This window comes from Narcine bancroftii, chromosome 2 (assembly GCF_036971445.1).
Source record: "Narcine bancroftii isolate sNarBan1 chromosome 2, sNarBan1.hap1, whole genome shotgun sequence".
Classification (NCBI taxonomy): Eukaryota; Metazoa; Chordata; class Chondrichthyes; order Torpediniformes; family Narcinidae; genus Narcine; species Narcine bancroftii.
In genome coordinates this window covers 330,886,809-330,901,337 of record NC_091470.1, presented here as the reverse complement: position 1 = coordinate 330,901,337, position 14,529 = coordinate 330,886,809, and the positions used below count along the sequence as shown (strand labels likewise).

Below are 14,529 nucleotides of genomic sequence, written 5' to 3'. Positions count from 1 at the left end.
CAGAATAACTGTGCTGGAGAGTGCTAATGCAACAGGTATGCATTTGTGTAAACTGGCTGTGATGGGCAAAAGCATACATCCTTGTTGTTTCAAAGGAATGAATTTCTTACCAGTCCATTATTATGCCAACAGAAAGGCATGGGTCACCAGGGATATCTTTTCCGATTGGTTTAATAAACATTTTGTACCAACGGGTTGTGCTCAGTGCAGGAAAGCTGGACTAGATGCTGATTGTAAGATTTTTATATTCCTTAACATATGTTCTACTCATCCTTCAGCTGAAAGTCTAAGCAAAAAAAAAATTGTCGTGCACCTTACCTAAATGTGACTTCATTATGTTACAAGCCCAGAGGACCCCAAAACACAGCAGCAACAGAAATTCACCAAGACAAATGGTTAATTAAATAAAAATTGCTTTTAATTTAAACATTAAAACAGGATACTATTAACTTACTTAACCTAACTTAACCCCCTTCTAATTCTAAGCGCATGTGTATGTAATGTGTGTATAAGTTCAGAAAAATTCTTTGATTCACAGTCCAATCTCACTTCTCACTCCTCCAAGTTCACTGGTTGCATGCAATTCTTACACTGTGCACAGAAATTAACATTTATAAAGTTCATCAGGCTTTGGTGCTTGAAAAGTAAATGGTTAATGTTCAGAAAGGTTCTTGCTGGTTTTCATAGAGTGATTTGTTGTTCACTGGACACAAACTGATCACTTCTAATCAGCCATGTCAGTGTCTTGCTGAAGAAACTTGCCCCATCAGGGTTCTCCAGATGATAACCTCTTTCTTTCAGGTCACCACAGAGTTCCTTTTTGTTTCTCTTATTTCAAGAGAAACTTTAGGCAGCCAGTCCTCTCCTCTTGAATGGACCACAAGGGCTTTGACCAGGCTGAACTAAGCACTCACAACCAGTCTTCAAAATGGGGTTTTTTCTCAAAGTTTTCCAGCTTGTCCTGTTCCAGTCCCAGCTGATGCTGCTGAACTGCATCCTCCCCCCTCCCCCCTCTCAGAAAACCTGTAACCACATGACCCTCTTAGAACAGCAGACTGCAGCTCCAAACCTAATCCTCAGAGTTCTTTTCATTTTTCTAAACAACAATCCATTAGTGAAGTCTCTATAAGCATTCCCCAAAGCTTTTGTAAAGCCACTCGTAGCTGCCCTGTCGAGCTTGAGCAGAGCTCAGTATTTTAAATTAGATCTGTTTTGAAGTGTTTGTATGCGACCTACGCTTAAAAAAAAAACCTGCCACAATTTTTCTCTTTTAAAACATATCTATGTACAATTTAAAACGCAACACAATCTGTCACACTTAACTCAGCCATGCAACCAGGGTATCCTTAGATCACTGAAGGGTGAATGTAAAAACACTTTCTTGTACAACTTGCTATCAGCAGTGAAGAGTTTCCAAAAAGAGTTTACCATAAAGGATGTAATTTATGCTGCTGCCAAAACTTGGAGTAAAGTGACTAAAGACACAGTTGTACATGCCTGGCACAATCTCTGGCTTGCAACTATCTTCCTTGATGAAGAAGATGCTGGTGAATTTGAAGGATTCTGTCTATCAGGGGAGAAAAAATGTCTGATCTCCTTGCATATGCAAAATTTAAAAAAACCCTTCAGAGTCCATCAGTAAGCTGAAAGAAAAGGATATTGAAGAAATTTTAAAACATTGATAATGATGCTCCAGTTGTTCATTGACTGACAGATGGTGAAATAGATGAACTTGTTCTGTATCCAAGTGAGCTTGATGAAGTCTTAGTTGATGCTGGAGAAAAAGTTCCAGTTGATGACCTGGTCAAAAGTTGTGATGGGCTATTGATGAACTAGAGCAACACACATTGATAACAGAACAAGAGATCATGTCAGTGCATAGAACCAAAGATGGACTGCTATGACAAAAAAAATTGATAATGGCCAGATAGCACTGGAGGATACATTGGAAAAAACCAGCGTGCAGAAATCTTTGTGTTTGTTGCTGTATTTTGTAAGCAGAAATCATGTTTTTTGGTAAGAATTAAACAATATTTTATTATTTCATGCTTGAAAAACCTGTTGTTATTTACTGTTTTTTAATCACAGATACAAGTGTACTGTGATGCTACTGGTCTACTAAGAAAATGCCTGAAAATCTGAAAAATCCACTTAACCGAGATGGGTCCAATCCCAAGCATTTCGAATAATTGGAAAAGTATTGTTGAATATTTATTGCATAATTCTGGTTGGTTCCTAAATCATGCATGTGGTTGTGTGTGAAATAAGTTACAATTTTGCGATTCTAGCCAATGCCTAAACCAATGTAATTTTGAAAATATCAAGGCAATTTCATGTTTTGACCATGAATTGGAGCTGTGCACCATATTTTTGCAAGCAATGGTGTGGTGTCTTTTAACAACAGAAAAGGCTGTAATCGCTGTGGAGAAGGGGTGGAATACAGAAATAAAAACTCATTATTGTGGCTTTTATTTTCATGACTTTTTAAAAACAACACACTTTACTTGAAATTCAGGTTCCTGTAAGGCTAAATAAATTTATGAAGTGAATGATGCCTTGCACTCATGAAAGTTGTTAAATTCATAGCACAGTGGTAAAAGCATGTGAATTGTTTCTGCTGAAATTTTTTAAATATTTCAGAGTAGGTTTGAATTATTTCAAGAAATCATGCCATTAGCCAGCTCTGCCCCCATGCTGCCATCAGCCAATCTTTCTCCACTGCTTTATTCTAGCCGTCTTAGGATAAAAGACAAAATTTGATGAGCATTTTTTTGTAACTGGCATTTGTGCATATACATGTTGGGATCTGGGCCTCGACATACGCCTTCTACCAAGTTAGAATGTGGACTCCAGATGAAACTTGAAAATGGGATTTTCATTTAATTGAATATTTCAAGAAAAAAACTGGGAGAAATACCAACATTAATTGAGGTATATAAAGCAAAGGCAAGCAAATAGAATTGAAGATCTGGTTATCTCCAACCAACTTTGAATTTGTTCTGTTAAGTATCTTCTCCAGTATTGAATGAAGTGAGATAGTCCAGATAAGATTTACTTGATAGATATTCCTAACTCAATGACAATATAAAGGCCAAAATAATTTTTTGTCCCTTGGTCATACTGGTTGCAGTACCCTCATCAATTGACCTGTTGACATTTGTCTTTTCCCAAAGACAAATCCTCAGAATTCAGAAAGCTATTTTCTAATGTTTGTTTCCTTTGCTTTTGTTAACACTTTGTTCATGCGAAGACAGTTCTGCCTGTAATGGTACCAGATGTCAAAAAAGTAAATTTGGAGCTACTGTTGTAATTTTTGTTATCACTTTATGAAATCGATTTTTAATAGAGGAGGTAGAATACTTGTCATCACATCAGCAAGTTAACATGTTGGATTGCAGGTTGAGCAAAGTCAAGACAGTCTTACACAGTGCATCTTCAAAAGATTTGAGAGTAAAGGGACTTCAGTTGCTTGAATAGATTTTGGTTGTTCTCATTGGATCAGAGATGGTTATGATCAGACAAGTATTTTGAAATCACAAAGTACGAGGCTGGACACTGACAATTAATGGAAACATTAAGAATAAAAGGACTAAAATTGAAAGGGATTGGCTCATGATCCATTAAAGAAAGGTTTTGTCATACAGCAAATGATTAGGGTTAGAAATGGATAAAAGAGGCACATTTGAATATTCTATTCAAAATGGAGGTGGATAAGCATCTAGAAAAAGAAAAATTAGTGGGGAAAAGGGGAATTAAACAAATTGGAGTGCTCTATAAAGTTAGTGGAGCCCACAGGCTAAATGTGTTGTAATTATTGTGTGGTTCTGATCTTGGAGATATGAAATTAACTCTTCATGTTTAGAGAAGGGAAACTGAAAGGGACATGTGTGACAGAGTATATAGATATGTTTTTGGGAGATTAACAAACCTTTCTCAATTTGAGTATGTTACACTTTAAAACCGATCTTGTTTGAAATACTGGAGCTCTGCCCCATGCTGGACATATCAGGGCCTCAGAGCTTTTTCAAGAGCTTTGAAGAGTGCTCAAGAGACTTCACTAATGGATTGTTTACAAAAGGCAACAGATGAAAGATCTTGTTGGAGCTGCAGATTGTCTGGAAGAGAATTTGTTGTTCTAAGGGTCATGGTTTTGCAAGCAGAGAGAGTAAAACAGGCTGTGTGTGTGTGTGTGTGTGTTTTGCAAGCAGAGAGAGTAAAACAGGCTGTGTGTGTGTGTGTGTGTGTGAAACACACACATAGATAACTTCTACAGTGTTACATCTAGTAGAAGTAGCTGGGACTGGAACAGGACAAGTGGGCATGCTTGTGGAAAGCCATTTGGAGGATGGCCTGGTCAAAGCCCTTGTGGTTCATGCAAGAGGAAAGGACTGGCTGTCTAATGTTTCACTTGGAATAAGAGAAACAAAGAGGAACTCTGTGGTGACCTGAAAGAAAAAGGAGAACCCTGAGAAAGGGCAAGTTTCATCAGCAAGACACTGAAGTGGCTGATTAAAAAGGAACAACAAATCTCTCTCTGAAAACCGACAAGAACCTTCCTGAATGATAACCATTTACCTTTCAAGCACCAAAGCCTGGTGAACTTCATAAATGTTAAATTCTGTGCACAGTATAAGAATTGCCTGCAACCAGTGAACTTAGAGGAATGAGAAGTGAGATTGGACTGAGAACCAAAGAACTTTTCTGAACTTACACACACATTACACACACGTGTGCTTAGAATTAAAAGGGGGGGGTTAAGTTAGGTTAGTTAAGTGAATCGTGATAAGTTGAAGTGTGGTTCTGTTTTCATGCTTAAAGATAATTAAAAGCAACTTTTGTTTAAGTAACCATTTGTCTTGGTGAATATCTGTTGCTGCTGGGTGTTTGGGGTCCTCTGGGCTCATAACACATGACAGTGTTGTGTATCTCATATGAAGCTCATGTTTAACTAGTATGATACAAGTTGGTTTGAACTCCTAACATGTCCCTATTTTTACTTAATCAGGGGACAGTAACAGAAGAAAAATCAAAAGCCTCCCATTTAATTTATCCTATTCCAAGTTCTCTGGATGAAGGTAAGAAATACTGTGATTACACTCAAATTCCCACTGATATATTGGGTCTGGTTTAAGAGGTTTAATCTAATATTTGAAATAGTCACCTCAATAAATTGTTTCTGAAATGAATCATTTGTGACTCCTATTGATGCAAAGTTAGTAAATTTGCTGAACTCTGTTTATTTTCCTTTCTGACTAAAAAAAAAAAAATTCTTTTATAGAGGAATGGTTGAGACCTGTAATGAAGCGAGAGAAACAAGTCCTGGTACATTGGGGAATGTTCCCAGATAGGTATGTGCTGGTGTAACTGGCAAATTAAAAGTATAAAATGCTGGAGTTGTACAATTGTGTTGGTGTTATGGCTGGAAGTGTGATATTCATTTCTTTAAATTTTATTTTGCACCCTATCTTGTTCTCCTTTGAATTTTTATCCTTTGGCTTGTATCTCTTGACTGGCCTTTCCTGCATTTTTCAAGTTTAGAAAGCAGAATGTTCTCTGGACAGATGAAAATGGATTGAGCATTTCCTTGCAATGTCTGTTGAAGATGATCCTTGCAGTTTTCCTGAAGGAAAATCAGTGAAGAATGTAAAAACACTTAAAATTTTGTGTACAAGTTTTGGTGGCTCAGAATTCAAAGCAGAAAATTCTGGAAATATTCAGCACATCCTGTAGAATCTGGAGGGAAATAAAGTAGTTAACAGCTCAAAAGTTAATGACCTAAAACATTGGCTTCTGAATTATTCCAGCATTTTCTGTAATTTATTTCAGTTTTCCAACATTTGTAGTTGATTTATTTTTCCAAATTAACAGGAGAATCAAGTTTTGAATGTGTACTGTAGACCCTTAATCAACAATCATGAACCTTGCAATATATTTCACTGCTGGATTGAGTATTTTTTGGAGAACTAACACTTACATTTTTGCAAGAGGAGTGGTATTGTATTATAGAACAATAAAACAAAGTTGTTGTTTTGATTTTATGAGGTATCATTATTTAATAGTGTACCTCAGGTTAATTTGTGTTAAGTAAAAAAAATCGGGAATTGATAATCACAAAGTTTGTGGTAAATTGCTCTGCCTTTATCAGGACTAGCCATTTGTGCTCCGACTGCTACATTTATGCTATTGGAGCAGTATTTTTCTGTCTATTAGCTTAACCTGTTTTGATTAATAGTTCCAGCCCTACATTTCACACATTTTTGTATTATTCTCTGAATTCTGCTTTGTTCTATATTTCCCCCCATTGTTATGTCCCTATTCATTGACAGGATGACAATCGAGCCTTGCTGTATCTGATTTATTCCCTTTGTCCTGTCCCTCCCTTCCACATCTTCTCTGCAAATTAAATTTACAGAAAACCAGAGGAATTCTTGGCTCATTGTATCCTTACCCCACTGATCAACCATTGTAATTCCACACATCATTTCCACACTTCCATATCTATTCATGGCCTCATGAACTGCCAGACTGAAGCCACTCACAAATAGGATGAACAAACCTATATTCTGTCGTAGCAGTTTTCAACCAGACAATATTAACATTGACCTCCAATTTCTGTTAACTCCCTCCCCATATCTTTTTCCAGATTCCTCTGTCTCCTTTCCAGCAGCTTTCCAGGAGCTACCTCTGCCCTCTTCCCCCAATCACTTCTCAGCTTTTTTTCTCTTCTATTCTCTCGCCTGTATATATCTATCAAGTATCTCATCTGTTAGTGTGTAATTTGCCTCCCGCACCCCGCCTCCTCCCTCTTTTTTTCTCTCCTCCCTCCCCCCCATAGATTCTGAGTGACCTGCCAAGTTTCTCCAGTACATTTGTGTTTTTCATACGATCCTAGCATCTTCAGATTTTCTTGTTTAATTCTCTTTATTTGTCACTCTCTCTGAACAAAAAAAAAAATTCTCATGCCCTGATGGTTTTTCTCAATCTTCTTTGCACCTTCTAAAGTGGAATGAATCGATCACTTTGTCCCTATTTTATTGTAGAATCCATTTTGGCACATGTACTTGAATCCCATGGGCTTTTTAATTTGCATACTGTTTGTCGGATACATCAAATGCACTTACCTCATAGTTTTTTTTTTGTTCGAACCTCAAAATAAAATCAGTCAAGTTTGCCAATCATAACCTTTCCTTCACAAATCAATACTGACCTTGATTCCATCTGTGTCTCTTTTTCTATTGATTTGTGCTCCTCTTTGCCAAATTTTCCTGCTTGGCTGATTAGGGGGAAGTTGTTTGTTCCATTCTTTCTTCTTAAATAGTGTAACTTGATAAATAGGTTACACTTTCTGACTCTTGGTCCCCTCTCAGATGCTCTTGCTCTCGGCTATTTTCACCAAAATGTACTCTCTTTATGACAACTTTCCTTGTATCTATCATTTTCATCCCTTTGTTGTTTATGTAATGCAGAGGTTTAGTCTGTAAGGTGATGCAACAATTTAGATATAGTTCAATTAATATGATTAATATTTTATTAAATTTTAAATGTTGGCTTACATCATGGTAGCAGGCCATTTCAGCTCACTAGTCCTGCCACCCAATTTATACCCAATTAATCTACACTTCTGGTAAGTTTTGAATAGTGGGAGGAAACCGGAGTTCTTGGGGAAAACCAACACAGATACAGGTAGAATGTACAAACTCCTAACAGTGTAGGATTCAAACCCCAGTCCTGACCATTGGCATGTAAAGGAATTGTGCAACCACTATGCCAACTGACCCATTCCTTGTATCATCTCTTCCACATTGGGTAGATTGAATATGAACCATCTAGGTTTGTTTCACAGTTGGAACCCAGGTTGAAATTGCTGGTCAGGTTATTTTCTTTCCCTCATTCAACTCTGCTTCAGAATAAGAACAGTCAATATATTCATTTCAACAATAATGTTGACTCAAAGAATTGTCTTCTGATTATTCTTTTGTACTTGACATTGAATTTAATTGAATTCTGATGATTTGACTCTCTGCTGTTTCCATTTTGCAACATCTTGCTATTTTTTTCTGTAATTTGAAATTATTTTGTCCCTATTATTTCTGATTTTGACTGGCAAGTTTGTCCTCTTGCTTGTTCCACAGCCATCTTTTATCACCTTGTACTGCCATTACTCCCATAATATAATTTTTCTTGTTTACTGAAACTTTGCAACCATTTTTACTGGTCTCCTTCATCTGTCTAACAATGTTTCTTTATTTTGCATATTCCTGTGATTCCTTTTAGTTATTAAAAATAACTGAAATATTGGCTTGTTTTCTCAATTACTTTGAATACATATTTGAAACTGAAATTGTATTTGCTTATTATTAGTTATGACACTTGGATACCGGCCAGTGAAATTGATGCTGAGATTGAAGAAGCACCAATTCCTGAAAGACCATGGAAGGTAAATTTTAACTATTGGTGCAAAACAAATGACACAAGAGTAAAATAATTATTTTAATGGAATTAAATGCTGAGGGTATCATGTGCACGAGCAGTACTTTGGAGATTAGTGAGTTCTACCCACAACAAGTAGCTGATGCACCATTCACGCTTTGGCAAAAATCTTAAGTTGTTGTTGCATATGAAGCATTGGGATGTCTTGAGCTATTTAATTCTAGATATGGATTGGTTCAATACAACTTTTTGGACCAGCTTTACCTCACACGGCAAAAAATCCATTAGGCAAACCAGAGGTGTACTTGTGGTGTGGAGGTGGGAATGTTTGGTCCTGTGTAAAAGTAGACCCATTTTGGCAGGATTTAGCTAATATTATTAACTAAGATAATGGGAGAATCCTTCGTACTGGACCCGATGTTGTATCTTTTGTGGAACCTTATGGACATAACCTATAAACTATCTAAATTCTAAATTCAATTTGTATTAATTGCTTTGTCTGTATCAAAAAAAAGTAGAGCAATCCCTGGAAGTCTGACTCCCCTCTCTCTATCAGTCAGTGGACTACAGGGATGTATAGCTGTATTCCCATGGATAAAAATCACATATATACTTAGAAACCGACATAGCACCTTTGTCAGAATATGACAACCATATTTGATGCACTTGGGAGCGCAATAGTAGACGCACCCCAACAAAAATACCAGTTAGTGGATTAAAAAAATGATATAAGGGAGTTGCTCCACCGCTTCTCCGGATGCCCATTGGAAACACTGGTGCTGCATCTAGTTTTTTCTTGGTTGTGGCTGGTCCTATCGTACAGGGCCAGACTGGTGGTTTGTTTAAACTTTTCCTTTCATGGTTTTTTATGGGGAGGGTCGGAGAGGGAGGGAGGAAACAACACATGTTTCTAATTAGTTGGTGGATATTTGTGTATATTGAAGAAATGTGTGATGTTGTTTCTTTTTTGATAATGGAAAACGAAAAATAAAATTTTCAAAAAGAAAAGTTTATTTTATTGACATCTGATTGCACAAGTGCACAAAACAGCCGCCTTAGTGCAAAACACACAGACAGATGCAGGATATTGGTGTTCAGGGCCAGTCAGCAGCTTTGATTGGAAATATTGTAGGAAACATTGTGGGCTTTGATCGGAAACATTATGGTCCAATCAACAGCTTTGATTGGAAACTGTAAAAACTCAATGTATAGTCTGGCAGGGGAAAAAGGAGCTGTCAAGTTGTACAAGCAATAACCTTTTTCTTCCATCCCCCTCCTTCTAAATTGATTTCTGTGTTTTGTTGACATGGTGAATTTTTATTGCATTATAACTTTTGTTGATCTGTTGAGGTGCATGCCAAATGGATCCTGGACACTGATGTATTCAATGAGTGGATGAATGAAGAGGATTATGAGGTTGATGAAAATAAAAAACCTGTCAGCTATCGACAACATATTCCAAACAGGACAGCAACAGAAGAGGTAGAAGATGCAATTAAATTGCCTGAGCATATTTGTAAAATGAATTTTTATATTAAAAAAATGGAGGAGGTAAGAGTGGAAAAGATTTCCCTGAAAGTGGTCTTTCGTACCTATGCTGAGAAGTTTTCATGCTCAGCTGAGATTTTTCAAATGTTCTCTAACAGCTTCCATATTCTGACCAATCAATTGATGTTGCACAGTTGTGATTATTCAAGTAGATGAATAATTTTGGTAGTGTTCGGTGTGAACGAGATTGGTTGGATTGTCAATAAAAGACCAATGAACCTTTTTAGGTGATGTTTTGAAAATCAGATGGAACATTATATCTTGAATTGAGATTTTGTGCGACCAACCTATCAGTGCTGCAAGTTGGATATATTAAATACGGTAGCAAAGTTTAATCTGAATTCCTGTAAATTTATTCATGTTTTGCATCACTCTTAGGCAAACTAATGTTTTGTCTCCTAAATCTCCTTGTTATTTCCTTACATATATAATAAAAATATTTCACAGACTGACTAAATGTATGCTGAACTGCTAAGGTTCTCTTAAATTGATTGTATGGAACTTTGCAACGAGATATTAAAAATTATTTTTTCTTGTAGAGGGCCAACTGACTTTTACTTGAGACCTGAGAGAATGTATTTTTTGAGATTTCTGAACTTTGGACTTCACTTAATTAGTTCTGCTATTTGTCCATTGGTTTCAAAAGTGAGCAGCTTTATATTAAATGGTTCACAATATGCCATTTAATTATTTTACATAGCTTTTAAATTGATATACATTATTGACATTCTTCTGTTGGCTCAGTGCATGGTGAATAATTGTGCTGGGATATGGACTTTGAATCCTTTTTATGGAGTTTAGATCCTGCAGTTTTGTTGGCAGAACCTGAACTTCCTGAGGCTTTTTGTGTCCCTCTCACCAGCACTTAGTTTGTTATCACAGTTTGATGAGATTTTCTTTGTGCAGAACTTTGCCCTGTGTTAACTTTGAATTTTTCAAATATCTGCTGGATTTATGTGCTCTGCAAATCATAGCACTTATTTTGTTTCAAAAGTCTGGCAGCCTTCAGTCCAATTCTGTCGATCCTTGTTTTCCTGATCACATTGATATGGTGCCTCGGGCTCACCACTGCTCCTCTGCGAAGTAGCATTTTTTTCGTTTCCTAAATCTGAAGCTTGATGGGGGCACCTCTTTTTGAGAAAGTTTACTGTTTTGATATGAATTACTGAATAGAAAGAGCATCTCCACTCAGAGAAAACTTAATAAACTGGAGTTGTCGAACATGCAACATTCTGCCTTGGAATGATGGATTTACTGAGGTGTCATCTTGTATTTGTACAGTGTCAGGTTGAAATTATGTGAAGGAGTAGAGAAGTTCTCTCAGTCTTCTGGCCAAAATTAATTATTACACTATTTTAATAGGTGAACTAATTTGGCTAGTATTTAATTACTGCTTGTGGAGCCTTGGCCTCTCTAAACAATTCAATGATTTATTTTGTTAATTTGACACCTCGAATGTACTTAATCAACATTACAATGTAACATCCTGAAATTGTGAGAGGTTGGAAAATTCATCTACCGTAACCTAGCTTAAAATCTGTTAATAAACATAAAGGTGTTCTTTCTCCTTTCCATATTCCCTTGTCTCCTTGACACTTGAAGTAAAGTTAGCAATGTGATACTATCTTCTATATAAACCATTGCCTGGCTTTAATGAGTGGTTTATCTTATGAACAAAAGTGAGCCATTTTTTATGTAGCTTTTTGACGTTCAAATTTCATAAAACAAAATATTTAGCAAAATATTTTGTGTGAAAATGGGGTGTTCCACAAAAGGACTTTCAACCAAACATTTTTTTGAGGGATCTAAAGTGGTGAATTTGAAACAATAAAATATATAGATGTCCTGCAGCATTTGTAATGTTCATTATTCCCAAGCCGACAAGAAGAAAGTAAATGGGAGGATGTTTAATCCCCAAGCATGAATTAGTTGGCACTGACAATTATAGCATTTAGGAGGGGAGATAGTCACCCCTTTATCGTGGATTGGTTAAATCAACTCTTTTAAAATTGATATGTTAGTTAATTTTTTATTCTTTTTTTCTGATTTTTATTCCTGTCTTTATTTAATTCCCTTGACTCAATCTAATCTTGTAAATGAACGAATAAATATCATCTCTAAAGTCCATTTGCAAAAACTTAAAAAGAATGGAGGTTTAGCATGACCAAACTTTAAGTTTTATTAGTCAAGAGAAGAAACCTTGCATTTTGGTTATTTTATAATAACCATGAAGACTGACCAATATGGTTCTCCATGGAATTTAATTCTTTACAAAATTTTCTCAAATCTCTTTTTGGATCTTCATTTCCTATATCTTTAAATAAATGAACTAACAATCTGGTGGTTAAATGTACTATGGATACAATTTAGAAAACATTATGGTTTAATGAAATTTTCTCTCTAGTCTTTTTTTTTCTAATTATTTCTTTAAACCTTCCATGATTGATGTAACTTTTAATTTGGAACCTTTCTATAATGGTTCAATATCTAACTCCCATCTCTCTCTCGATCTCTGTAAATCTGGTTTTGTACTTTCATTTTGGAGAGCAAAGTACATTTTAGAAACAAATTTCCGTGTCCTCCAGCCAAATCGTTTGTTCCATCTCACTCATTTCAGGTGGGGAAAAGTTTGGTTCCCATCTTTCTCTTAAGAACGATCTTAACTGGGGAAAGCAAAAGAATGTCCCATTAGCTACTCCATACTTAATTGTTCAAAAGACATGAGATACTTCTATATAACAATCATCAACATATTCCTTTGTCATACTGTGAATTCAAAATTTGTTACTCAGATTCATCGACAGTTGTACATTTTTACATAATGGTGTCCTCAGTGATATACCTGCTTTCTAACCCCACCACCCCGATTTATTTATTTTTGCCATATTCTAATTAAGTGTATTAATCTAGGATTATCCATTTTTGTTGTTGTTGTTGACTTAACATTCCACTTATAACTAAAGTTCTTCATTGTCTCCTCTTTTATTGAATTCAGTCCCATTCAAATCCATGAAGGGGGGTCTGTTTCTTCAAAGAAAGATGATAAAAATCTTAATGTCATTGGCAGATCTTTCCATTTCTGTAAATCTATTTTTTTTCATAGAGGGATGTAATTAAGCTTGATAAGTTCTGTAAATTATCCATAAATATTTAATTCTGTAATGGTATTATCTCACTTTTATCCATATTTATTTTATACCCTGATATTCTTCCATATTTTTCTAATATTTGTAATCTTTTCAATGATTCAGCTGGGTCATGCATAATAGCACATCATCAGCGAATAAACTAATTTTATGTTCTTCCTGTCCAACTTTGAAGCCCTGAATATCTGGATCTCTTGTAATCTCCGCCAGAGGTTCAATAACTAGGATGAATAATGCTGGAGATAGGGGACATCCCTGTCTACTCGATCTCTTTGGCTTGGCTTCGCGGACGAAGATTTATGGAGGGGGTAAAAAGTCCACGTCAGCTGCAGACTCGTTTGTGGCTGACAAGTCCGATGCGGGACAGGCAGACACGATTGCAGCGGTTGCAGGGGAAAATTGGTTGGTTGGGGATGGGTGTTGGGTTTTTCCTCCTTTGCCTTTTGTCAGTGAGGTAGGCTCTGCGGTCTTCTTCAAAGGAGGTTGCTGCCCGCCAAACTGTGAGGCGCCAAGATGCACGGTTTGAGGCGATATCAGCCCACTGTCGGTGGTCAATGTGGCAGGCACCAAGAGATTTCTTTAGGCAGTCCTTGTACCTTTTCTTTGGTGCACCTCTGTCACGGTGGCCAGTGGAGAGCTCGCCATATAACACGATCTTGGGAAGGCGATGGTCCTCCATTCTGGAGACGTGACCCATCCAGCGCAGCTGGATCTTCAGCAGCGTGGTCTCGATGCTGTCGACCTCTGCCAACTCGAGTACTTCGACGTTAGGGATGTAAGCGCTCCAATGGATGTTGAGGATGGAGCGGAGACAACGCTGGTGGAAGCGTTCTAGGAGCCGTAGGTGGTGCCGGTAGAGGACCCATGATTCGGAGCCGAACAGGAGTGTGGGTATGACAACGGCTCTGTATACGCTTATCTTTGTGAGGTTTTTCAGTTGATTGTTTTTCCAGACTCTTTTGTGTAGTCTTCCAAAGGCGCTATTTGCCTTGGCGAGTCTGTGTTGTCTATCTCATTGTCGATCCTTGCATCTGATGAAATGGTGCAGCCGATATAGGTAAACTGGTTGACCGTTTTGAGTTTTGTGTGCCCGATGGAGATGTGGGGGGGCTGGTAATCATGGTGGGGAGCTGGCTGATGGAGGACCTCAGTTTTCTTCAGGCTGACTTCCAGGCCAAACATTTTGGCAGTTTCCGCAAAGCAGGACGTCAAGCGCTGAAGAGCTGGCTCTGAATGGGCAACTAAAGCGGCATCGTCTGCAAAGTGTAGTTCACGGACAAGTTTCTCTTGTGTCTTGGTGTGAGCTTGCAGGCGCCTCAGATTGAAGAGACTGCCATCCGTGCGGTACCGGATGTAAACAGCGTCTTCATTGTTGGGGTCTTTCATGGCTTGGTTCAGCATCATG

General features: G+C 37.2%; 1 protein-coding gene across 3 annotated transcripts in view; it reads left to right on the top strand.

Annotated features, from left to right (window-relative positions):
• smarcc1a (SWI/SNF related BAF chromatin remodeling complex subunit C1a) overlaps window positions 1-14,529 on the top strand; it is a 157,543-nt gene that overhangs the window by 23,971 nt on the left and 119,043 nt on the right. For all 3 annotated transcript variants that reach the window (XM_069922057.1, XM_069922056.1, XM_069922055.1), the window contains exons 6-9: window positions 5,006-5,075; window positions 5,279-5,348; window positions 8,362-8,437; window positions 9,781-9,912. In XM_069922057.1, coding sequence (XP_069778158.1) covers window positions 5,006-5,075; window positions 5,279-5,348; window positions 8,362-8,437; window positions 9,781-9,912 — 348 coding nt within the window. The remainder of the gene's footprint in view (window positions 1-5,005; window positions 5,076-5,278; window positions 5,349-8,361; window positions 8,438-9,780; window positions 9,913-14,529) is intronic.